The following is a 24,038-nucleotide window of genomic DNA, read 5'->3' on the forward strand; positions in this document are numbered from 1 at the left end:
GTTCGTAGTACCAGTTGTTACAAAGTAATAAGCATGCTTGAGAAAAAGAAAAAAAGGAGGAAGTCAGATTGAGAACATCCGACACACACACACACACACACACACACACACACACACACACACACACACACACACACACACACACACACACACACACACACACACACACACACGCACACACGCACACGCACACACGCACACACGCACACACGCGCGCGCGCACGCACGCACGCACGCACACACACACGCACGCACGCACACACACACACACACACACACACACACACACACACACACACACACACACACACACACACACACACAAAACTGAATCACATCCGCCTGCGTTAGATTAAAAACAACTATAAGCTATCAATTCACTTCTAAGTATTTTTGCATCCAAAGAACATCAACATCATAAATAAAGGTGTAATGTTTGCTCATGATTTGCGATAATCCTTTAGCACGCTTCGTACATCACGCTACTCTATACAGGGATTCAAAGATAAATCTAATTCTGCAAGTTGTAGCCATGATTTCGGAGTGCATGTCTTGGCGAACTAAATACAGCCGCGTGCCACGCGCTGCGCGGATATTCATTTGGCGAGCTAGGAACTGGCCGAGTGGGGTAGGCCTACGCTATGAGCGCACATGGTGCTAGGAAGTGTAAGAAGGCTCAGCGAGGTCATAGAATTTCTGGCTTTAGTTCCTAATCGAAAACCAACAATGCCGTGGCTTCACTCACTTCATAGCCTGTCTGGCTTCCCGCACCCTGTAAATGGCGACGGTCTCAACGCATTGCCTGAATAATTGTTCTCCGCCAAAAGAAAATAGTTTCAGGAAAGAGCTCAGCAGACCCGACAAAAGTTTGTAGCAGCGCGAGAAAACCTGCACACTGTTTGCGGACGGACAACTAAGAGGGTCAGTTACTGATCCGTCTCGTTCCCCCGCTGTCGCCGTGGGCGCTGACTTCGTTATAAAGGAGTTCTAGTCGTCGACCGGCTAAGAAACTTGGGCGTGTGTCAGAACGGCCGTCACAGAACATTTAAACGGCTGCGCTGCTTCCAAATCGAGAAAAAAGGGGAAATGAAGCTATTCAAATAGCGGAGGAGCGGATTTCCTACAACGGAGTCCCGTTAGCACCCCTATTCATCGAAATTAGAGCTCACGAAGAGTGAATTCGTTATAACGGGTGTACCTCTCACCTCCATCCCCTCACGTCCTCTCGCTTCAATCGCGTCCCTCGGGGAGGCCGCACCACAACAATCGCACGGCCCCTTGCCACCGCCACTTCGACCGAACCTCGGGCATGGAGGACCAGGGGGAAGTGTTGTCGGAAGAAGGCGAAGAGTACGGGAGAGTTAATCGGAGGTGGTGAGAGAGGAGGAAAGGTCGCCTGGCGACTCGTCGTCGGTCGGTCGCCACCGCACCCCCTCGCCGACAACATCACGCCCCCCCCCCCCCCCCCCCCTTCGCTGCCCACCCCTCCTTCCTCTTGCGAGGTCTGCCGCCGCTCCTCCGGCGACGGCAGATGTTCCGCTGATGCCGTGTGCCACGGTTCGTACCGCCGTCGTGCTCTCGGCAGCGCCGTCGTTTCTGCTGACGCGCTGTGGCGTGGCGCGCTCCCCGCTTGGGCTTACAAGTTATCCGGGATCTTGTCCGATTTGCGCGAAGCAGAGGGACGGTGGTCTGTGTTAGAAGGACTCTGTCCCATGATGCCGTCTCGAAGGGGACCCATGATCGACGACCAACTCATTCTGCCGGCGAGGCCTCCGGCAGCCAAGCGGTGTCCAGTCTGCAAGGCATTCGGCTCCGAGCGGATGCAGGTGAGTCTCTCGCTTGCGACACGCGAAGGCGGCACAGGACGTGGGCAGCGCATAGTATTTTTCGGCAGCGCGTAGTCTGTTTGTGACGAACGTTATCCGGTCAGATTGCACGTTATCGAAGAAGTTGCGGTCACTGACCGAGTAGGGAATCGATGGACGTTTCAGGACTCGCCTGCGGTTTCTTTTCCCTCCCGTTTTTTTGATTATTTTTATTTCATTTTAATCCCATGGAATTTGCTGCAATACTATCAAGTGAAATAACAGACATATAATGAAGGTGTGCAGCCCCGTCTGATGCAACGATGACTTTACGAAATTGGTGTGTGACAAGCAATCGGCCTTTGGGCACCATGCTGCACTGACCATCACTGAGTTGTCACTTCAGAGAATCGATCTCCTTTCAGATGCATGCACAACTTCGCTGACTTACGGGTCGGCGCGTTCGATGCTGTAGTATTTCCCGCCTCTCGCCTTGTGTCGCATGTTCGCGTTTTACTGTCGTGTACATCCCTTCGACGGTTTTGCCATTGCGTCGCGTGCTCGTCGCCCTGATATCGCTCCGCTGTTTATCTCCCTCAGTATTTTCTCGCTACTTTCAATTTTTGACCAGTGAAAACAATTGCGAGTTTGTTAGAACTTGACAAGCAAACGTCTCCACACAGTTGTACGCGCGCGAACGAGAAAGACAGTGAAACAAGTTCACTTCAAAACTTCGAATCCGTGTCGTCGAGCCCATGCGCAGTAAAGAGGGCTATAAAGCATGAAAGATAGAATGAAACACCCTCATGGGACAGATGGAACGAAAGTTGCTCAAGCGACTCTAAGGTGCTTCTCAGACAAATGAATATATTTTTTCATAGGTGTACGAAAATTTCTCAAGAGTGTGCAGCTGAAACAAAAGCTAAAGAGCCATGCAAAGCAAGAGAGATGCGTTCACTCCTCGCCAACACATGTTCTAACGTGTTCCAGCACGTTCATTTATTATAGATGCAAATTCACTGTCACTGAGTATATATTCTGCGGACATTGAACCGTTTGTCAGTTGCCTAAGCAGAGGGAGTCGATGTTAACCGCTGGTTTACGGTGCTACTGCCTTTATGTCCATGAGCTGTCTGACTCTTATAGGCGAGCTTAATTGTGTTGATAGCTGGCTATTGTTAATCGTTCCCGTCCTCAGTTAATCCTTCTTTTTATGCACACCGTTCACCCCCGACAAGGATCTTTACTTCCCTTCACATGTTCCTTATCTACATATTTATCTTTGGATAAGCCACATAGTCTAACTGTCCAGTATACGCACTCCGTAACAAGACAACTGTTTATATACACTCTCCAAGAAAAATTGCCCACCCGTACAGGGAATGCACCCGCTACTGTGAGAAATCGATCAGCACGGAATGGGTGCAGCGACCGCCGCACAGCTGGCGCCCGAAGAGCCTTGTCATCCGGCATCAATTAGCGCTCCGCAAGGCAGACTCTCGGTCGCGCTATAACATCGCTCCACTCGTTTCAGACCGCCTGCGCGCCCATACAGCGCGCAGATGTCGCCTGTACATAAACACTAAAAGGCCGCACACGTCTCCTCAAAGGAAGGCAACGCAGCGCCTTTCTTCACTTGCGGTTTCGTTCGCGCCCAATTGCCAAAACATGTCCTGCGTCGCATCTGTTCGCAGCTGTCGCCTGCCTGCACGTAATTTTCATCAATGCCGAACACACGCGCAGCGTTATATTATTCGTGCCGTTTACGCGCGAAGCCCCGAGGAGAAATTTATGAGCGATGATAGCGCGCAGGAGCGACAAAAAGAAAGAAAGGAAGTTTGAAAAGAGCGGGTGCATGGCTCGTGGCGCCTGAGTATATAAGTTTATCCAGCTGTGGGGTTGCTTCGCCCACAGGAAGAAGAGAGGGTGTGGTTCATGGGGGAAGCACTGCCGCTGTTTCTTCTGTTATGCGTTACACACATTCATCCATCCATGCGGGTGCGTTCGCATACTCGCGACACGCGCACAGCGAACGCAGGAGGCAGCAGCCGTCGCTCGACAGCAGCAGGCCGGGACTTGTTTATACGGTTTCGGGGTCCTGCACTTCCCGTTCGTCGGCCCGATCGCCGGCCCCGCCCGCGTTCATCGGAGGGAGCGTCGGTAAACCAGAAAGAAGGGGCGGCTTGAAAGAGGCACGCTTGCTTCTTGTGGAGCCAAGACGTTCGGAAGCTCGCGCGCACGCGTTGTGCGGCAGCCAGCAGCAACGTTGAGCGAGCAGCTCGTTGGGCCTGCCGGAAGCGCGCTGGTGCATTCCGGGGCGGGAGACAGTAGTAGTAATAGTTGGCAGTCAGCCACCGGGAGCCGCTCTCTTTAACATTTCATTTCCGGAGAAGAGTGAATCTTATGGGAGGGCTGGTTCGGAGTTTGGGATTGGCCGGATGCTGTCAATTTGCGACTGATGTTTTGCGCAGTCATCCGCTCGTGGCTGTAAAGTTGTGTCTACTGGCGATCATCTTTTTTTTTCTTTTGCTCGTTTTGCTCGCTTTATGTATATATATATATATATATATATATATATATATGGCTGAAACTCATTACGTGGAGATCACCCGCAAGGAAGTTTGGGCTCGCGTGAGTTTTTGCAATGTAGGCTGCATGCAGACTTCCATGATGGCTCGCTCGCACGGGTTAGCTTGCTGCAAGTTCACCGAAGACACTTACTATTTCCGCGCTTTTTGGGCTGAAGCAGGAGAGAAACTCGCGAAGTCCGGCTATAGCAAAGCTAGCCTATAGCTCCGTTCGTACGTCAACTTGCGCACGAGCGTGGTCGGTTACATGGCCCCTTCAGAAAGTTCATCGCGACTGCAGGTGAGCGAAATTAAGCAATCGCGATTTGGGATTAAGCCGCAGAAACCATACTGAGTCCTCGTTCATAGCTTCTATTGCAGTTCTGAAGGTAGTTAGGTAGTAATTAAGCCACCACGTAGCTCTTCCGCCTGCAAATACCGGATGACCGTGACGACGTCATTGTTGTAGCCCCATAGATGCTCTACAGCTGTACAAATGGCCTCCGGCAGAATTCCGGCAGGAAACGGCACTTTCCGGCACCATCGTCGCTCCCCACCCCACTTTCCCTGAAAGTTCTCTAGCTTTCGTTATCTTCTTCGCTTCCTCTCCTCGTGACCAAGTGAAAACACTAGGCTCACGCCATCGTCTTCCTCCTCCGCGAGAGGCCTCTCGAACAAAGCTGCGCGCTCAAGAAAAACACACTCGCGCGCTCGTGCGTCGCCAGCAGACAGACGCGACCGGAAGCTGTTGGAACGACGACTTCCGGCGCCAGTCCCTCCAGCGAGGGCGAGCAACGATAATATTTATCCTTCTCTTTGTTTACGTTCCTTCCATCTCGCACTGCTAATTCTTCCTCGTCATCTGCACTATAGGTCGCACGTGCTGCCAGTGACGGCCATTACTGCGCTTTTGTTCTTTTTCTCTCTCTCTTTTTTTCTCTCGTGCTGCTTGCAGGACGTGGCAGCTGCCGCCGTTGCGTCGTCGCTCTCCTTGCCGAAACGTCGCTCTCCTTGCAGACAGAACGAAAACGCTCGTTAACGAAAGTGTGACCGACCTGTACACGCGGGTCGCACGTCGTGCACGTGGTGCCAACGCGACAACGACGGACACTTTTGACTCTTCTAACGGCGTCGTGCGTGTGCTTGACAGAGCGGCAGTAAGGGGGGAAAGAACGAAAAAAAAAAAAAAAAGGCATTTTCTGAGACCTCATCAGGCAGGATGTCGGACACCTCGCGTGTCGTGTAACGACCCTGCGACTTTCTTTTAATTTTTTTTATTTCGTATTTTTTTTCTTTTCTCCTTCGGTGAAAGCCGCAGCATGTGTCGCATACGCGAGGCATGAGCAGTTCGTCCTGCAAGCACTCGCCTGAAGTGCGTCTCGGAAACGAGATGCGAGACACAGCCTAGCAATTGACCGCAAATCTAAAATGGAAGCGGGCAAATTACGAACGAAAAGAGAGTGGAGCGTTGCTGGGAAAGTGAGTAATGAATGCAACGGCCCGTAAGGGCCTCCTCTTCGTCATCAACGCCCTGCCCCCGTGAAATGCAGCATGACCCATTTTTCAGCTTATACCTCGTTCTAGTATGTGACGTTTGAGGACATTTGCGAACAGGTAACGAAATGGCTCATGCCTTTTTTTTTTTTCTGTACTATGCTTTATAGCTGTTTGCCCAACAACATCCCCGATACTCGTATTCCAAGACAGTCATTATATGTGTAAGTATGTAGCGTTGTGGTCTGCGGACGAAGAGGTCGGAAACAAATTGCCTCTCAGGGCGTTTCAGGTGCACTTATGAGGCAAAGTGGTACGCGTTAAAGGAAAAAGCGAAATCAGAAAAACGGGCACGCATAGTTGCCAGTTAAAAAAAATGATTTAAGTGAGGGGGAAACAACGACAATTGCGAGTAATTGAATATACACCTTATAAGTGAGCGTGGCCGATGCAGGACTCTCAGGGTGTGCATTATTGGTCGCCTAGAACGTATATTCGTACAGCAATCGGCACCACGGCTGACCTCTGAGTATCACGCATGGCACGTCATGCGGTCGCTGGGATTTCCGCCGATACCTCGTCGTGTTCGCGTGCACACAGGGATCGATACAGCTGCTGCAAACTGCGACCTTCTGCTGCTCTGTGGGGTTCAACGCTCCCGGCGTAAACAGAGCTATAGTATTTAAGTACATATACGCATTCTTTGCTCTCTCCATTTAGTCGCCGGAAGTAAACGAATGAAAGGGGAGCGCCTTAAACAACACTAAAGGTCATTTTAGACTGCGACCATTAAATTGAGAACGTCTGCCGCGTTCTTCTCGAGTGCTCGAAATACGCCGCAAAAAGTAGAACGTGAAGGGGGGGGGGGGGGGGGGGGGAGAGGAAGAAAGAAAGAAAAAAAAAATCTTGGAAGTTCGGACACTCGTTCGCTTGTCAATACAGGAATTACTCGGACCGTGCTGACCAAGTCATCTGTAGCACAATACATTCCTGAAACGCTTTTTGGCGGACACAAGAGTTAGAATAGGCATTTGGGATAAGTAGTCTTTTGCAGTTTACGTATTAAACAGCGTTGTATGTAGGCTCCCTATTACGTATGAAGAAGTGTCGCGCTTATGTTTTGCACTATGAACGGAGCTGGACCGGAGGAAGAGTGTATGTTTCGACCTATATATATCCAATTAGTATACGTGGTGGACTCTTGCACTAATGTACAAGCACTACAAAGTGTATATAATATTCGGGATAGCGGCATAAACAGGCGTCCACGTGAACTCTCCGTTGCGGCGTTGCTATCTTTATTGCCGTCGTTGTCATTTTTTTTCATTAATTTATTTCAGTTTTATCATTATTTTTCATTTACTTTTCGCTGTATAACATATATAGCGAAAGGGAGTCGCATGCAGAAGTACTATTTACGTCAATCTATGATAGCAAGCCAAGTATAACAGAACGTATTTTTTAATGACTATATTCAATCATTTGGCAGTGACGGGCTTATTACTGTAGCAGATAAAATGACCGCCAGACTATCATGAATTTCGCGCCAAGAACTCAACGCCGGCGCGCCAGTGTTTCAAAGTATATTTATTGTGTAATTGGGCACTTTAGGCACAAGAGGGGTCATCGGAGCTTGTTATATAAGTTGAGTCCGGTTCATTTAGAACGCGATTCGACGCTTCTTCGCCATCCATTAAACAATTGACTATAACCCGAGTATGGACACTGTGACGTCACGACCATGACGTCACAGCTAGCTGGTTCTGGAAATGTCCGGGTGGCGTCACCATGTCCGTCTTCGGTCTTGTTGCATCTATTCAGGTCTATATAGAGCATCCTTCTATATAGGCTGCCTTATTGCTATCGCGGAATAATAATTTAGTGAAAAGATTAAAAAACGATATAGTTTCCGCGCCAACTCGCTGTGATGTCGTGTATTTTTGAGATCGTCTGCTCGATTTTACTATAGTCAACGTTTCCTGTGCCATAACGGGCCAAGTATACGAGCAAATATGCTGAAATCTGCAGCGCCACCGTTGATGTGCCGGCACTGCCGGGCATCGGCGCTACATTCTAGAAGGAAATAGTTTGAGTCCTCATTTTTTTCAACAGTTTCTTGCCAGATTAAAAGAATGTTTTGAAAGAACATGCTTTATAGGTGTATAAACTGCAGTTAGTACTGCTTTTTTGTTGTGCCTTTAACAACAGAAAGAGTTTAATTCCTGATATTTCACTGCAAATATAGACGCCGGCAAAGGGACAGCAGAGGCTGCAAAAATGAGCGCGCGGGGTCCGCGTACAGGCACGGTACGGAATTACGGGGCAAGAAAATGAGATTTAATTCGACACATTGAATCGTTTAATAAACGCGTATTGGGGCTGCTGTCATTGAAGTTTCATTGTCGTTATGGTCGTAAGTTGGGCGGACGAATGAAAAGCATGTTCGTGGGAACGATATATAAGGTTGGGCCCTGAGACGTGGCTTTGCGTTATAGACCATCAAAAACGCCGTGACAGCGTTGTCCGCTTCATTTAATGAACGGAGCCTTGCCTGTCAGCACAGCTTATTAAAAAGAAAACGAAAAAAAAAAAACCAAACAGCGATCAACCAATTTATTCGACAGGGGGAAAAAAGAATGTCGACAGGATGCTTCGGCGTCGGCTAAATAAAGAGGTGACGTCGACGTTGCCACAACATTCACTGCTATAACAGCACGCGATATACGGCAGGTCACAAGGATAGCCCTGGTGCGAAATATGCGCGAGGTGACGGTGAAGTTATTAGACAACAAAATAGTTTGATCGGTTGGCTACGTATGGCTCCATTGGAGAGTTAATATATGGTTGAAGCTGCTTTGGCAACATTCTGATGTTTTCAGAAGGTGATAGGAACAGGCGGGATGTGGGGAGACGTCGTAAACAGGTTACTTGACGTTAAGAATCGATGCACTAAGCTTTCGTGCGCAGGAGAAAGATGTTCGGTTCACCTGTGTAATTTCTTTTGCGTATTGATTGAGTAAGGTGTAGTTTTAGAGAATGCGCGTGTGTTTTGTGTACATTCAGGTACAAAAGTTTGTGAACCATAGGTATGCTGCGAAGAAGCCACGAAACGGCAGCGGCGACAGGCCGATCCCGAACTTCGAGTTGACCCCATGGCTGCTTCGCATACTACTCAGGGTTCCCCTACGGGAAGATGGTGTAATTTTTTTTATCTCTCCCTTCCTCTCTCTCTCTTTCGAGTAACACGTGGGTCAGAAACTGATGTCATCGCCTATGTATTTATTTGTCTCGCTCTTTTGCGCTGTAACAGCAACATCAACTGGCTCAAAACACAGATTTATGCGGTGCAGCATTGGAGATTGTATACTGAAACCATTGTGAGAATGTGAATGTGTTCCGTGGGTGGAAATGTCACTGCAACGCGACAGGTGATGACAGGGGCCGACGACGTGCAAGGGACTTGCACTGACCCCCCTTTTCTCTTTTTCTTTTTTCTTTCTATTCTTTTTTTTTTTTTTTGGTTGGGGGGGGGGGGGGGGGTGTATGGTCGCAACTTCGAAAGCCGCCGTTGACTGCAATCCCGCCTGATTACCGTAGTGCACGGAGAATATATCAACATTCCAACGCGAACATGCGACGTGCAGAGCTCGCCCTCGATACGGTTCAAGTGTATACACTGTTGCGTTCGCTCCTCGAGTTGAAGGAAGAAAGCAGGAGAAAGCTATATGCATGCTCTCAGCTCTCTACCGTATTCATTAGTATTCGCGCGCCATTGCGCACGACACCTGACGAAAGGTACAGGCGACATAAATTGCTCTACAATGCATGTCATGCCAAATCCGCGAAACAAAACTGAATGAGAAAAAAAGGAACGCAGATGAACGGATCGAAAGTGTGCCCTGCCTGGTTTGAGAACGGGTCAGACTCCGGAGGATGACGAAGTTTCGCAAGAACGTTCGTAATTCGACGTGCGGCGATCTGTGTACGAGGCAACGCGTGTCCAATGCATCATGGCCAATTGTCACGCGTCCATTGATCGTCCCAATGGGACGCACCGCAAAAAAACATTGCGACACGCAGCCTATATCTCTCTCGTTATCGAAATTCCTGTCATTTAACGACACCGTCGATCTAGCAGGCTCCGCGCGCCCTTCACCGCTCTATAGCAATTTGATGAGCGGTAATTTCTCGGTTACTCTATGCAGCATACTTTTGGTATAGTGTATACACGCTCTACTGCTAGACGTGCAGCCTTCCACGCACTGCAGGCAATGCGTGCCGCGATTCGACGAAGCAATAACTAAGAAAGAATGCACGATCTAAGCGAGGAATGGCGAAAGCGTTTTCAATTGTGTAGTTGATATCCCGCTTTTTCGTAACGCCCATGCGAAGATCTATAGATCTGTACGACTCCACACGGCGTGAACGCCGCCGCCGCTTTGCTTGAATGGCGCGGCTGGGAAAGGCGATCCGAGTCGCCTATACCGCATCGTTCGTATCGCCGCTGGTGCAAGGCGCGTTTATATACGAGTTGCGGCATATAGACGCCCTGATGTCTCAGTCACGCGTCATGCATCAACAATCCATATCCGTCGACCCATTCACTGGGTCATGAATGTTACAGCCGCCGTACAATAATCCGAGCCACAGCCAAAGAAGAAACGCAAAGGCAGAGAGAAAAAAAATGGGGGGGAGGGGGTGACAAGAGAGAGATACAATCCATCCGGAAGCCGTGTACTTTTATTGCAGAGAGTCCTCTTGCTTTCTTTTTTTTTTTTTTTTTTTCTTTTTTCGAAACTCCATAACGGTAGCCCGTCCCATGGTCGTTGTTCGAGCTTCCCCTTTGAGAGCGGTAGCGCAAAAGTGAAGGCGGAACCGAGACAAAAGGTTGCCTCAAATTCACTTTGAGGAAGTCTTCTTCTCTGCACACAGTACACCGAGCTTCGCGGGTTTGTATTATGCGCCCACGAATGAAGCCAAAGGAAGCGCTGCTGCTGGCGACGCAGAAACAATGGACTCTCCGCGGAGTGGCCCGCACGCGCGCATGGTACATGGGCGCTTGCGCGCGCACACACATTCACGATGCGTGTGCACGCCTGCTTTGTAAGAGAATAGAGTCGTCGTCGCTGGCCTCATTCCGGTACCCGGGGCGATGAGTTGTACGACCGGGTGACGTAACCTGCGCGAGACGGCGCTGCAACCTATGGGCGTCGACGCCTCCCAAAAGCAAGCCTCGCGGGAAAGCCGTGGCTCAGCCACGACCCGCTAACTGCAGCTGAGCCTCGCAGAGCCTCAGCACAGTCGCGAGCATGTCCTGTCAGCTGTGCCTGTATGACTGTAGTGAAGAAAACTGTAATGGTCTCTTTAACACGACGGACAGAACGGCTGATTCATTTCGTGAGCCGCGTGTGTTGTGAATTGGTGGCGCCGAATCCCGTCCCTATATAGCTGCTTGCCTTTGGAGCCCTTCTTGCGAGGCGTAAATTGGTGCCGATCAGGTCGGCGGAATGAATCTGCTCTGCAGTGTGTCGTGTAAGTGCGCGCTTTGTAGTTGATTAGAACGTAGCTAATGGGCCGAGTCCGGAATATTTTCTCCAAAGAGGAAGAGAAACAAGCTTTATTTAACAAAACAAAAGAACACTAGCCGGATTCATCTGTCTCCTCTCTTCCGACCAATTGCGCCAGCAGTTGCCGTCGTCAATTCAGTCGCCTGTATTCTTCGATCCCTTTGCATTCCGACTCTCTTCCGGCTCACCTCTGAAGCAACTTATACTTCTCAATCGCACTCTTTCTTCCAATAGTAAAGGAGATGTGTATAGTTCCCGACATCTTACATGATATATATATAGCTGAACATTGACCTTACATACGTGTTCTTTCCCCTGCGTTATCTTCGGTGCGTGACGCTTTAACTGGGGATGGTATATACTGCATCTGAAGACGCGTACCAGACAGGCAGACATACAATCATGGAGGCACCGGCTCGGCTCCTCTTATGTCGGCACTACGGGAGAATGGTTCGGCATAAACGACCTCGCGCCCTCGGATAAACACCGGAGAAACGCGCGCGCCAATCTATATACATAGTTTCGCCATGCTATGTAGTATGAAAATTTAACCTCGGCTAGCCATCTTTGTATCACGTGCACATACGTATCTCGACTGTCACGGAAGACAGACCATCGGCTGAATGACGAATCACCAGCGCGCACTTTTCTAATCACAGGGAGTCTTTCAAACTCCTCGGAGAAGAGCGCCGATAACGGGCCTCCATCAGACGCTTGACAAGCGCGATGTCTGCCCTGTCTGCAGCTGGCTCTGTCGCCACCAAGGACACTCTCAAGGACAGCGCGAGTGACTCAAACAGTTGAAGAGCTATAATCAGCTCGGTGTTTGCGCTTGTATATATGTGGTCAGCCGATGGTGCCACGGTGTAACTGGTTACAATGCGGCGAGAGTTACAGCCCACTAATTTCAATTCGCGCGGCACTTTCTTTAGGGCCGAACCAACGCTGAATTCCTCTGGGCTCTCCAGTGGCGGTCTGGGAAAGATCGCGGTATGCATGCAACGATAAAGACACCTCTGTAGCGGGCACGTACAAAGTGTTTGTGAAGGTCTTATCTCTTGCTGCGCCTGAGAAGCGTAACCATTACTCGGCGTTTGTATGCGTGGCATAGCTTTGGTTAAAGAAACGCTAAAGCGAAACAATAGGTCAGCGTTGTTGCCCTTGTTCCCGGCGCTTCAAGAATGGAGTGTTAGAGAAGACTTTCAAAAGAGCATTTGAGGGACGGTTTCGAAAAAGTGCTATGCGAAGTGATTCCACTCACGCCGATGTTCTGGGAAGGGCCGGCACCGTCTTCAGGCCAAATAGGTGTGCTTTATCTCGTGTTGTATCAAATTGTCTCATCTATACCGTCCTTCCCAGAGCCGTTCCAGACAAGAAAATATATAGGCAGTGAACCCGGAACACGGCCTTCGGAATGTATACGGTCCCTGCACGTGATGTACGCGAGGCATCGCAACGACCTCACCTGGACCGAACTTACGTATACGTACTGAAAGTCTGCGACCCCGGATCTCATTCTCGACAAGCTGGAAGACGACGATGAAGCCGTCACCTTAATTTAAGCTTGCGGACCCGCCATTCCTTGCCCGTGTGTGTCCGCATGCAGTTCTGTCGCAAGTTTATGGTTACACTGTTCTGAACAGAGGGGGGGGGGGGGGGGGTAATTTAATTGTAGGCTGCCTCGTGAACCAGAGTCCAACTGAAAGGCGGATATTGCGTGGGCGCCTTGTCGGCTAACGAAACAAAAAAAGATAACAATAATGCAAGGAAAAACAGGCTCATCCCCGACCGCCCGCTCTCGTATATCGGCGAATGCAGAGCGCTGCGCGCACAGCAGAGACGGGGGTCGCCCACACACAGCAAGCGTGCCGGCGCATGCTGCCAGCTCATCCATCTAGCACCAAGGGCCAGGCACCACTACGCGCAGACACGACCTCTTGCGGAGCACGCACACACGCACGTGTATAAACACGTAAACGCGAGGTCGTCGCATCTGCGCGCGCGCACCGCGGTCGGCGTGGGTTTTCACTTTGCCGCTCGCCGTCGACTCGGCTGTGACACCGTGTCCCTTCGTTTTTCTTCGCAAGCGCCCAAAGCTTTGTCCTTCGCGCCGAGTATACCGAAGCTGTTTGTTATGCTTCGGGGTGAGAATCCGTTCTTTATCGCGCGCGCGCGCGTTGGCGGTCGAGGTCGGGCTTGCATGAATATACGTATATACTGACGCCATCCAGGAATAGCCCAAGCCGTGCAGTGTTTTCGCTAACCCGAAACTCGAGAGACCCGCTGTCTCTTTCTCTTCTTTCTTTCTTTCTTTCTTTCTTTCTTTCTTTCTTTCTTTCTTTCTTTCTTTCTTTCTTTCTTTCTTTGCTTTTGTTAAGTGTTGATTGGAGAACTGCCGCGTGCGTGACACGTGGTTCGATTGCTTTGACTCCTACGCTTCAGCCGTGCGAGTGTGGTCCGGAGAAATTTCTTGCTTCAGGGATGGTGTGATTCAGGATTACTCGGTATTTGAGTCACAGATCGAGGAAGAACCGAAGAAAGGTGTAGGCGGACCAGCTCCAGATACTTTTTGTGTACTGGTACAAGGTCTGTCTGCACGAAGGACATGTACTACAATGGAGACGCGCTCACGGATGACGCGACGATGCTATATATGCTGTCGTTAGCAATGTTCAGACGTCCGCGCTCGGCATTTGCACGCTGGTGTTTTTAGATGTGATGATCGTGATAAGAAGAGTAGTGCCCCAAGCACTCGCCTTATGTGTATATCCTGTGAGAAAACGCTCCCTGGTTTAAGAGAAATGCTTGATAGTATTACCCCGAGACAGTCGTCCGTTCCTCTACAACGCGAAATTCTGTTTTAATAAGCTTCAAGTGGTCGAACTCTCAATATAGCGATCTCTGCAAACATTATCGCTTTTCTGAGCGTTTAGAACGTTAGCTTAACAATACCTTTTTTTTTTTCGCCCATGTAATAGGATTCGCGATAAGTAGGAAAAAGTTTCCAAACAGAGACTTTCCCATGTGTTCATATACCACGACACCGAACTGTAAGAAGTAACCGTATGCGCTTCTAATTAGCATCTGAAATATTCGCTTTTCACTCACAGTTTTCGTCGATGCTCACAGTTCTCTTGCAAACCACCAAAAGAAGCTTAGAGTACTGACAGATGTGAACTCCTCCGTTAAAGAAGACCGCAAAAGGGACTCGCAGCAGTGTCAGCGCAGCGCTGTAACAATCGATGGCCTGCGGTGGACTATTGTATGTACGATGCCTTGAAGTTCGTGCTGAGGGTCTAAGAAAATGCTGGCGTATGTCTTTACCGTCCACCCCGAGCGTGAAAGCTCGTGCGTCTATCCGCGTTCCTCGTCGCTAATACGATTTCCCGGTTTGCACACCAAGCGCGCGTACTATCACGCGTGCACCCACTGTCCTCTGTATACTCGCATTAGGAATCGGACACGCCCGCCAAAGCAAATGCACATGCACGTATATCGACGGGGCGCCAGGTTCTCCGTGTACATACATACACTGACGAAAGAGGAAGACTTCTGGGTACATCAAACATACTCGCGCAGCGTCGAACGCATTGTGAGTATAAACTGTGGTGAAGTGTCTATGTCGCGCAGTGTGTCGTAAGACTCGAAAGCGAGCAATTCTCAAGGCCGCTGTGCGGACGGCCGTGCACGCCAATATTCAGATCCACTGCGTGCGCATACATTGCGCCCGCTGACTGGAGACGACAAATACTCGGAGGCTGCTTCGAGTGGATTGCGTGTCAACGCGGAAAGTACACGGGGAGGCCGCGCCGGCGCCGACCGAGTCCGTGCCATTAGGCGCGCACATCACGTCGTCGAAGCTGCCGGCGTTCGCCGTGTAACTGCTTTTCCCGCCCACGTCGCGAACGCATCGAAGTCGTCGCGTAGGTGTGTCCTCGTCGATCGACCGCGTGCCCCGGAGAATCTCGCAAACAGCTGCTGGTCCGCGAAACGTTTCAGTGCGTGGTCCTCCTGGCACTGCGCGTGTTGGGTAAAGCGAGACAAAAGCTTTTTACGGGTATATACACGAAAGAACAGGTGGCTCGGTGACCTAAAGAAGGTGGGGGAAAAAAGGAAAGAAGGATCATAATAAGGCTAGCGGTGGGCTCTTGTTTCAGGGTCGTACAAGCGCTGCTGGGCTTATCCCGATATGGTTGCGGTGCTCCACCCGTGTTTCCTGCAGTGAGGTCGTATAGCCTTGTTTCTTTCATCCGCAAGTTATATTTGCCGTTTTGGAAAGAGGAGTTGTACTATCGGCACACATTCGAACGCCAAAAATTCCGAGACTATACAGCAATGCGTTGCTCCGTTTCCAGGTTCACCTGCATTTGTAACAGTGGCTCGATTCAGACTACAAAACGTGCACCTCGGGACCACTCCATGCTTAGGAATTGGGGCTACAGAGCGATTACACGTCGCACTTCGGTGTACTTACCTGTGACAAGCATTCTGATCGGTTGCTTGCTGTTTGCGTATACGTTGCAACTCATGCTCGACCATGGTACACAACGCGATAACGCAGGTGTGGAATAGATATACGACACTATATGCATATGCTTCCCTTGCTGTGTCCTATGTTCTAACCCTACCTATATATTTCAGTTGCCACTAATGCGTCGTTTCCTTGCGTTTAAGCCCACAAATGTGACACCTCCGAGAAAACGGACAAGACCATGCGCCGACAGGCAAGCTAGTACCCTGCTCCATTGTGAACACATTGCCAGTCAATGGAAGCTCATTCGGGGGCACCGTAAACAATATTCGCGACCATGTGTATAAGGTAACAATAAAACTGTCAAAACAGCCACAAGATAGCACAACCTTCTACGGGAAAAGCTTAAGTTCTTCGTTTTCGATGGTGCTTGGCGCCGCCAACGCACAGGCAAAACGCGTATGTGTACGACCCGACAGCGCACTACGCTGCAAAGCTGTCCCACTTTTATACATAGTCAGGGCGTCAGAAATGTTCAGTTGCTTGGGAGGGTGTAATGGTCACTCCCATTCTTCTTAGATGACTGGTCGCCGAGTGTCTGCAAAGCTTCTTGAAGTTGGAGTGGGTCGGAGGTCGGCGTGACCGACCGCTAGATCCCACACTTGCCATTACTCCCACGCATTCACCTTTTCTTGACTTTTTTTGTACTTTTTCTTGTGTGTCACGGCGCAAACATTAACGCCACAGTATGTTCTGTACATTCACAATCGAACGAAAGTGATACCATCAGACGAGCGAAGTATATACTACGACAAAGGTCTTACAACAAATATTTTCCGGAAGTGGTCGACGCTTTTATTTCAAGCGGATCAGGTCTGCATATATAGTGTTCCGCTTGAGCATCCACAAGGAAAAGCCTCACAAGCTTCACCCTGACCAGCAAGAAACCTACTCTCACACCCACGGAGCATACAGGCGCGCAGCAGCACCTGCCGTGAAAGGAAACGCAACAGGTTGCTGCCTCGTGTAGAAGCAGAAGCTCCCACGGAGTCTTCTTCCCTGTGAGAAAGGCACGTATAACGTTGCGCCAACCACGGATATCCTGAGGTTTTTCGCACGATGGCTGTACATACATACACCGGGTCAGGTGGCATCAGCCAACCGGAAGGCGGCCGGCCTGCCTCCTTTCTTCGATCCCAGACAACGCTTCCGGTCCCGCCGTATGCAGTGCGATTGTCTTTCCGGCGGCAATATGCATGCATATTCATGCGAGGCAGCCTCTCGGTTCTCATACGCGCAAATCAATCCCAGAGCTCCTCGGTTCGTTCCACGCCACATCGAGGCACCAACAAGGCATCCCCCCCCCCCCCCCCCCCCCCTTTCTACGGCAAGCGCACGTCTTTGTGTCCCGTACGCCGTGGGAAGGCTGAATAGCAGCTCTGCATTGCGACCATGCTTGAGGATGCCCGATCTGTGAATGTCTCTGAATATGTCATTTCTCTCTAGCCGCTCATAGATATAGCCATAACGCGGCGGTTTTGCGTGTGTTCCCTCCAATCTGATCGGTTGTGTTAGCGATATCTCAGCTCGTGGGTACGCTATATACGCGTCAAGCGTGCGGGACGCAGGGGTGCATGCTGGCGCAATCGCTAATTGCATAGATATTATAGTTCATCCAGCTTCGATTGTTTCGATCAGACCCGCTCACGTAGCGCCTGTACTAACTGCTATATGATACCGACCTGCTGTTGGTAAATATCTTATATATACATTCCCACATTTTCACGGAGAGATGAAAAGGAAGTTCTGTATGTTCTGTGACAACATCAGAACCTATAGTTAAAACGTTTACCCACAAAACGACACCGCATCCGCCGTCTGTACCTCCGCGCTCCAAAGCAGGTCCTGAGAACTATGCCGATACCGAAAGAAGTTCGACTATGCCGTAATGTCATTAAAGTGAGCGAACGTAATCGGTTGGCACGTCTATGCCAATTCTCACTGAGTTCGACAGCAGTGTATTGGCCGCTACATTCATATATGTCGTCAGGAACTATACATATTTCGCAGCATTTCCACGACACTGTAAGCACAATGTCCATATACATGGAAGAATGGTGAAAAGACTGAGATTTATGAAGCCGGGGGTCAGTATTATGGCCTTAACCTTAACAACCTCGGGAACGTCGTGATATTTTTATGGAACTGCGACTAGAATGTACGAGTTGCTCCCTGAAAATAAAATTAAAAAAAATGATAGGAAGAAAGAAAGAAACACTGAAGTAGCTCTCCTCCCCACGTCGTGTTTAGTGATCTTGATGAAAGCGCAGAAACATTTCTCTCAAGCTTCCATTTATTACCACAAAGTTACAAACACTTGATCCTCCGATAGTCAACCAGAATATAGAACACGACGGCCTGGCCTGATGGAGGCGTTAAAGGCATCGTGCGTGTCCGTAATTGCGCCCCCAGTCGAAGAAAACCCAAGTGCCTAAGTACGGATACGGTACCGGAAGCAAAGTGTAGCAAAATGTCACTCTTCTAGTTGTAAAGAGAGGTCGGAACCACTGTGCAAGTATTTTCGTGCATCATCTTTCTATCTCTGACACTTCATATATGTATACATGCAAAGATCGAAACATTCCAAATGGAGTCTTCGGCACATATGAGCTGCAGGCATCACACGGACTGCGTAGAAACTGTTTAACGGCTATCGCACAGAGAAGCTCTCGTCACCTCGCCGTTGACTAGTCTGCGCCAACATGCATTCGAAAAGTCTAACACCGCCTAATTTAACGAGGCGCGCCATAAGAAACAGGACGTCATTTAATTATAGTCTTCAGAAGGCTCGAACAGCGAGCAGCCGCGGTCCTTCGCAACCATTTTCTCCTTCGGTTGCCGGCAACTGGGACACCGGTCATTCCACGAGGCAGCCGTGGCCTCTCATGGCCGTGTGGGCGATTGAAAGAAAAGGCTACAGCTCGCAGTGGCGGCGTGCAGCAGAAGAGAGTGATACATTGTTCACTCGAACGCCTCGTCGACTGCCCCGATTAATAGATCGGCCCGCAGCACACACGGCGCCCCCTTGTTACACACACTCCGCATATATGCGCGGCTGCTGTGCAGCACAAAGCATGCCTACGGCCATGGACCTCTTCCGTTCTGGCCGCTCTACCAAGACCGATGATCGGCACGGTTCGTGTTCGTGCGGGCATGTGCCCGTCTGGCAAGCCAAAGCACGCGAGCGACCGATCCCATGGGGTCACTTCCTCGCGCCTTGGCCCCCTCTCTTGTCCCGAGAGACTTGTTGCGCGCATGCGCAACGGACGGCACCCTCCTCTTTAGACAAGCGTTGTCGAGAAAGAAAAGAGGTGCGCGATAGAGAGAGGGAGAGAGTCTCAAGTCGTATACGGTCACGGCCTAGGAGTCGTCGGAAGGCGAGGAGGGTCGGGTCCATCATCCGGTCGTCGTCGTGTCGATGCATTACGTGCGCGTGCTTCACCTTTTGCGCGTGCGCGTACGCTAGCTGTAAGTGAAAGACACGTGCGGTTGTCCTGGTGTGGACGCGGACGGATGGGTGATGCTTCCGATCCCGTTCCAGCACCCTCGCCTCGGATTCCTCCTAGCGGTTCCGAACGCGCGAGGAATCGTTTTTCTGCATGTCTTTCTTGTTCTGCGAATGCTTGATACGAAGGCCGACACGAAGGCGATGCGCCCGTCACGTTTTCTTCGTTCCTTTTTTACCAGGCGCTGCTGCTGCTGCTTGCTTCACGCGTGTCTGATTATCATCCGAGCTGCACGACACGACCTGTTTTTCAGTTGTAGCCTTGTTTTTTTCTTTATTGCCGATCACTCGTCGATGTTACACACTTTATGCGTGCCGCCGAATCGACGCGTAGCGAGAGGTCGCGGCGCCTCTGTTGCTCGAGCGAGTTGGGCGCGCGTGTGTGCGTAAGTGTGTGTGGGTCAGGCGGAGTCGCGGAGCGTGAGGCGATGAAGAAAGGTCCCGTTAGACGCGCAACGGGAGCGTAGAAAGGCCTTCGCGCCTGTGTGCACAAGCGTTTCACTGTTGGGAAAAAACGCGAGGCGCTGGACGTTTTACTTTATCTTCGGATGCCCTTACTTCCGCGCGCACTTTTTCTTTCTTTCTTACCTACTTCGTTCTTTTTTTTTTCCCCCTTTTTTTTTTCTGAGCGTCGTGTGTGTTCGTTCGCCGATCTCGAGGGTGCTTCCGCGCGCTGCGTGTGGTCAACCCTTTAGACGTGAATGGCGCGCTTTTATTATTTTTTTTTTTGCGCTCACTTTTTCCATTCAGCTTCCGCAATATGCACGTACGTAGCCCCAGTATCCGCACGCTAAGCTTATCTGCAGCTTTCAATAATAATAATAATAATAATAATAATAATAATAATAATAATAATAATAATAATAATAATAATAATAATAATAATAAGTTTGTGTGTGTTGAGAGAGAGAGAACATCAATACGTTTGCTGAGTGCAATGGGAGTTTTCAGTCGTTGCTTGACTGCGTATTACGCTCGGTGTAGCGATAAGACCAGAGAACTGTTAATGCGCGGTCCGAAGGCCCGCGCCCGATAAAATCACACATTTAATTGCGTAATAAAAGCAGCCGAGCTGCGCTTCTGCCGGACCAATACAAGGCCCTGTGCTATGAAAATTAGGCTACAAGATTGATCTAAGCAGTGAATATATATATTGTTAGGGGGATGTTGGGAGTATGGACTGGATGTACTTACAATATATACACAAGTAGGGTTAGCGTGGTCAAGATGGCTGGCCAGCAACAACACGCAGCAGCCAGTGTCTCTCGATCTTCTTCTACTTCTCTTTCCTCCTATCCTTCCGTAACAATATATATATATATATATATATATATATATATATATATATATATATATATATATATATATATAATTATTCACCACATTAAGACACAGTTTTCGACAGTCCAAACGAATAATCTTAAGCTAATCCCACTTTCTTTACACGCTGTCAATATATGCGCGCTACTGAACCCGCGTTAAGTCGTTTTGCGAATGGATTTGTGTCAGCCACATATGCCAAGTTCTACCGAATCGCCTTAGATTGCAACACAATCGTTATTCGGAGAGCTGTCGCGATGACTCCTTTCGACGGGAAAACTGGATTTAGAAACTTACATTCAGAAATTGAGAAACGCAAGGGTGCCTTCGCAGATCTTTAACAGCGCTTCTCCAATAAACATATTGCATTGCATGCAATGCAATGCAATATGTTTATTTAGCATCATAAGGATGTTGGGTGCGCCAGCAAAAAGCCAGTGAGAAGGCTTGACGAGGCCGACGTACCCTACAGAGGCTTCGCAGGGGTAAACGTACAAAAAAAAAACAAAAAAAAACAACAACATGAAAGCATTTTCAAAGAAAAAAAAACTTTGAGATAACAAAAGCAAGATAACAAACACCAGATAACAAAGTTGGCATTGTTTAGCTATACGCACATCGATTGGGATTCCCTGTTTAATAAATGCGGGAGAGTGTAGCCCAACATTTGCCAACCGTAATTTGTACGGGTCTTAGGTACAAACCATTTCAAACTCGTTCGTGTTGAGTACTTATGCTGCGTGGAGGCTTAGGTATAGTGGAGATTATGTATCAGGTCGCGTACGCCGCCGCTCCGGGCAGTTATTAGCGAGCTTGTGAACGAGGTCTCAAAAGCGGGCAGACTGCATCCGTTATAGACGTCTTGTTCTTCGTCTTTTATATCGCTGTACACTTCGAATCTGTTCCAGAGGGTCAGCTCTTTCCGGCGCCCTTATTTGGGTTTCAGAGCTGAATGGTTCGTCTTTTTCCTTTTCTCTCTCTCTCTCTCTCTCTCTCTGCGCGTTTTCTTCATATACGCTTCTCCGCGTGTGGTGAGTATATATATGTTAATATACTTGAGGCCACTTATGTGGGACTAACACCAGCACGCGAGTGTGGCCGGCCAGACAAGCGGTCCCACTGTGGTCCGCGACCGGGAGAGAAGGACGGATGTGGTGCTTGGAGTCGTGAGAACGACTTTCCCACGGAACGGAGGGAGCGTCGTCGTCTTCCATCGCTGCCGGCGCAGCAACAGCGGCGACACAAGTGGAAGCGCAAACAAGCAGCCGGCGTGTGATAATCCGCTGCGGCCGCGCGGAGAACGAGCTATAGTTTATATATGCCCTCGAGCGGTCGCTTGCAGCCCTTTTATTGCGGCAGGGTGCCGGGGAGACGGGACGGATTCGCGACGCAACCGTGTGGCTTTGGCGGTGAATGTTTCGAAGATACGAAGACCAGAGGCGCGAAGTGTTGTAACTATTCATCTCACTTTTTTTTTTTTTTTCATTCTAATTGGTTCGCACGGAGGAGCTCCCCTGCTATCGCCGAGATCGGGTCAATTATCGTGACGGATGATTTGTAAAGAATAAAAATATATGATAATAATAATGAATAAAATTTAAAAAAAAACGAGGAAGAAATAGAAGAATCTCTACCAAATACGGCCCCGAGGGAGCGTCGTATATGTTGCAACGAACCAGCTCGTTTTCCAGCCTTTTCGCTCTGCGTCATTGGCTTACAATAAATAGAAAAGAGGAGTACCTCAATACTGCCGGGAGGACACCGTTAAACTGTCTCGCTCATGGACGTACGCTAGGGGCCGAATTAACAAAGCTTTTTCGTCCTTAAGTGATGCTTGCCATTATATAGCCCGTCTTTGTCGCTATCAATATACATCCGACATCCCCATTGGCTGTCTGTTCTTACGAATTGTCTTGGCTTAATAATTTCCTTTTTTTTTCTTTTTTCTTTTTTAATGCGGGCGTTGCTCTTCTCGCATATAGAGTGGATGAACTTGTGTTTGCATTTGCCGCGGAGGACAACGCGCAATTTCGGGCTGCGCTTGTCTCCATACAGGACTCCTCCGAGACACGCGAGCGTTTCTCGACTATAAGTTGACCACAAGATCGCAATGCGAAACTCGGACTGCGCGAATGCCGGCTAACATCTTGCGAGGCCGTATTTCTTTTTTTTTTTTTTTTCACAGCTGCAAGATCAGCATGCGAGCATGAGAAAAATGACTGGAAAATGACTGGGCCTTTTATAAGATAGCAGTATAGTTCAGGTGAGCTTCAGCGCTGTTTGTCGCAGTGCATCCGCGAGGAGGGCTCGACTCGGTCGCGCGCCAAAGAACCCCACCTCTATATAACCCGTTTTGACTTATACGGTCACGCCAACCCCGCATAAGGCAGAAACCACGACCTGGCAGACGCGGGTCGCGGTGACCCTTAAATCAAGAACAATGGTCTTGTTGCCACTATATATGAACGCCTTGTCTCTGCACTGCAGTGGCCCCGCGCTCAAATTAAGCCAGAGAGGGGAAATAAGGAGAGAAAAAAAAGAAGGAGGGTAAGCTCAAGGACGCGCTCTTCATTGTGTTCACCTAATGAAGCTGGGAAAATAAAAGAACATGAAAGATGGTGCTGCATGTCGGGCACTTATACATTCCCATGCTGCGCACTTCGTAGAGTCGCGAACAGCAAGCCACGTTATCCCCCCCCCCCCCTCTACACACACACACATACGTGCACACACACATATATCCCTTCTATTCTTTCTCTATCGCTTCTAATCGCAGCATCTCCGTAACTTCCCTCGCGCTGTTGACCGGGCATATACACCGTGGTAGCCCAAATCGCAAGGGTTATCTTGACGTTCTACAGGAGTGAATTATACAGGCGCGCTCTTCGCCTCTATAGGGAGGCTTATACTCGTATAGTATCGTGACTTTCGCACGCCCCGAGATGCGTTACGAGAATAGCTGCGTGCTGACCTGCGAGACCATTATATTACATTGAGAGCCCGACCATGGTGCACGCGGTTCTCCTTTGGGAAGCCGGAAGAAGCTGCGCGCATGTCAAAGCGCTCGCTCGCTGCTGAGAATGCCGGCGCGCGTGTCTTCTCGTGTGCGAGATCTCTCAAGAAAGCCCCGATGAGCGCATCCATCTCGGGACGTTATAGTGAAGCGACGTGGTGTTCGAAACTTTTCGCGCGCACTTTGTGTCGAAAGTCAAACACGCGGCGTGGTGGAAGTTGTCGTTGAGAGTCGCG

General features: G+C 49.6%; 1 protein-coding gene across 1 annotated transcript in view; it reads left to right on the plus strand.

Moving 5' to 3' along the window:
• Positions 1-1,539: 1,539 nt before the first annotated feature.
• LOC119446169 (TNF receptor-associated factor 4-like) overlaps positions 1,540-24,038 on the plus strand; it is a 69,767-nt gene continuing 47,268 nt past the window's right edge. The window contains 1 exon segment of the mRNA XM_037710526.2: positions 1,540-1,826. Coding sequence (XP_037566454.1) covers positions 1,713-1,826 — 114 coding nt within the window. The 5' untranslated portion in view covers positions 1,540-1,712.

This window comes from Dermacentor silvarum, chromosome 3, assembly GCF_013339745.2.
Source record: "Dermacentor silvarum isolate Dsil-2018 chromosome 3, BIME_Dsil_1.4, whole genome shotgun sequence".
NCBI classification, from domain to species: Eukaryota; Metazoa; Arthropoda; class Arachnida; order Ixodida; family Ixodidae; genus Dermacentor; species Dermacentor silvarum.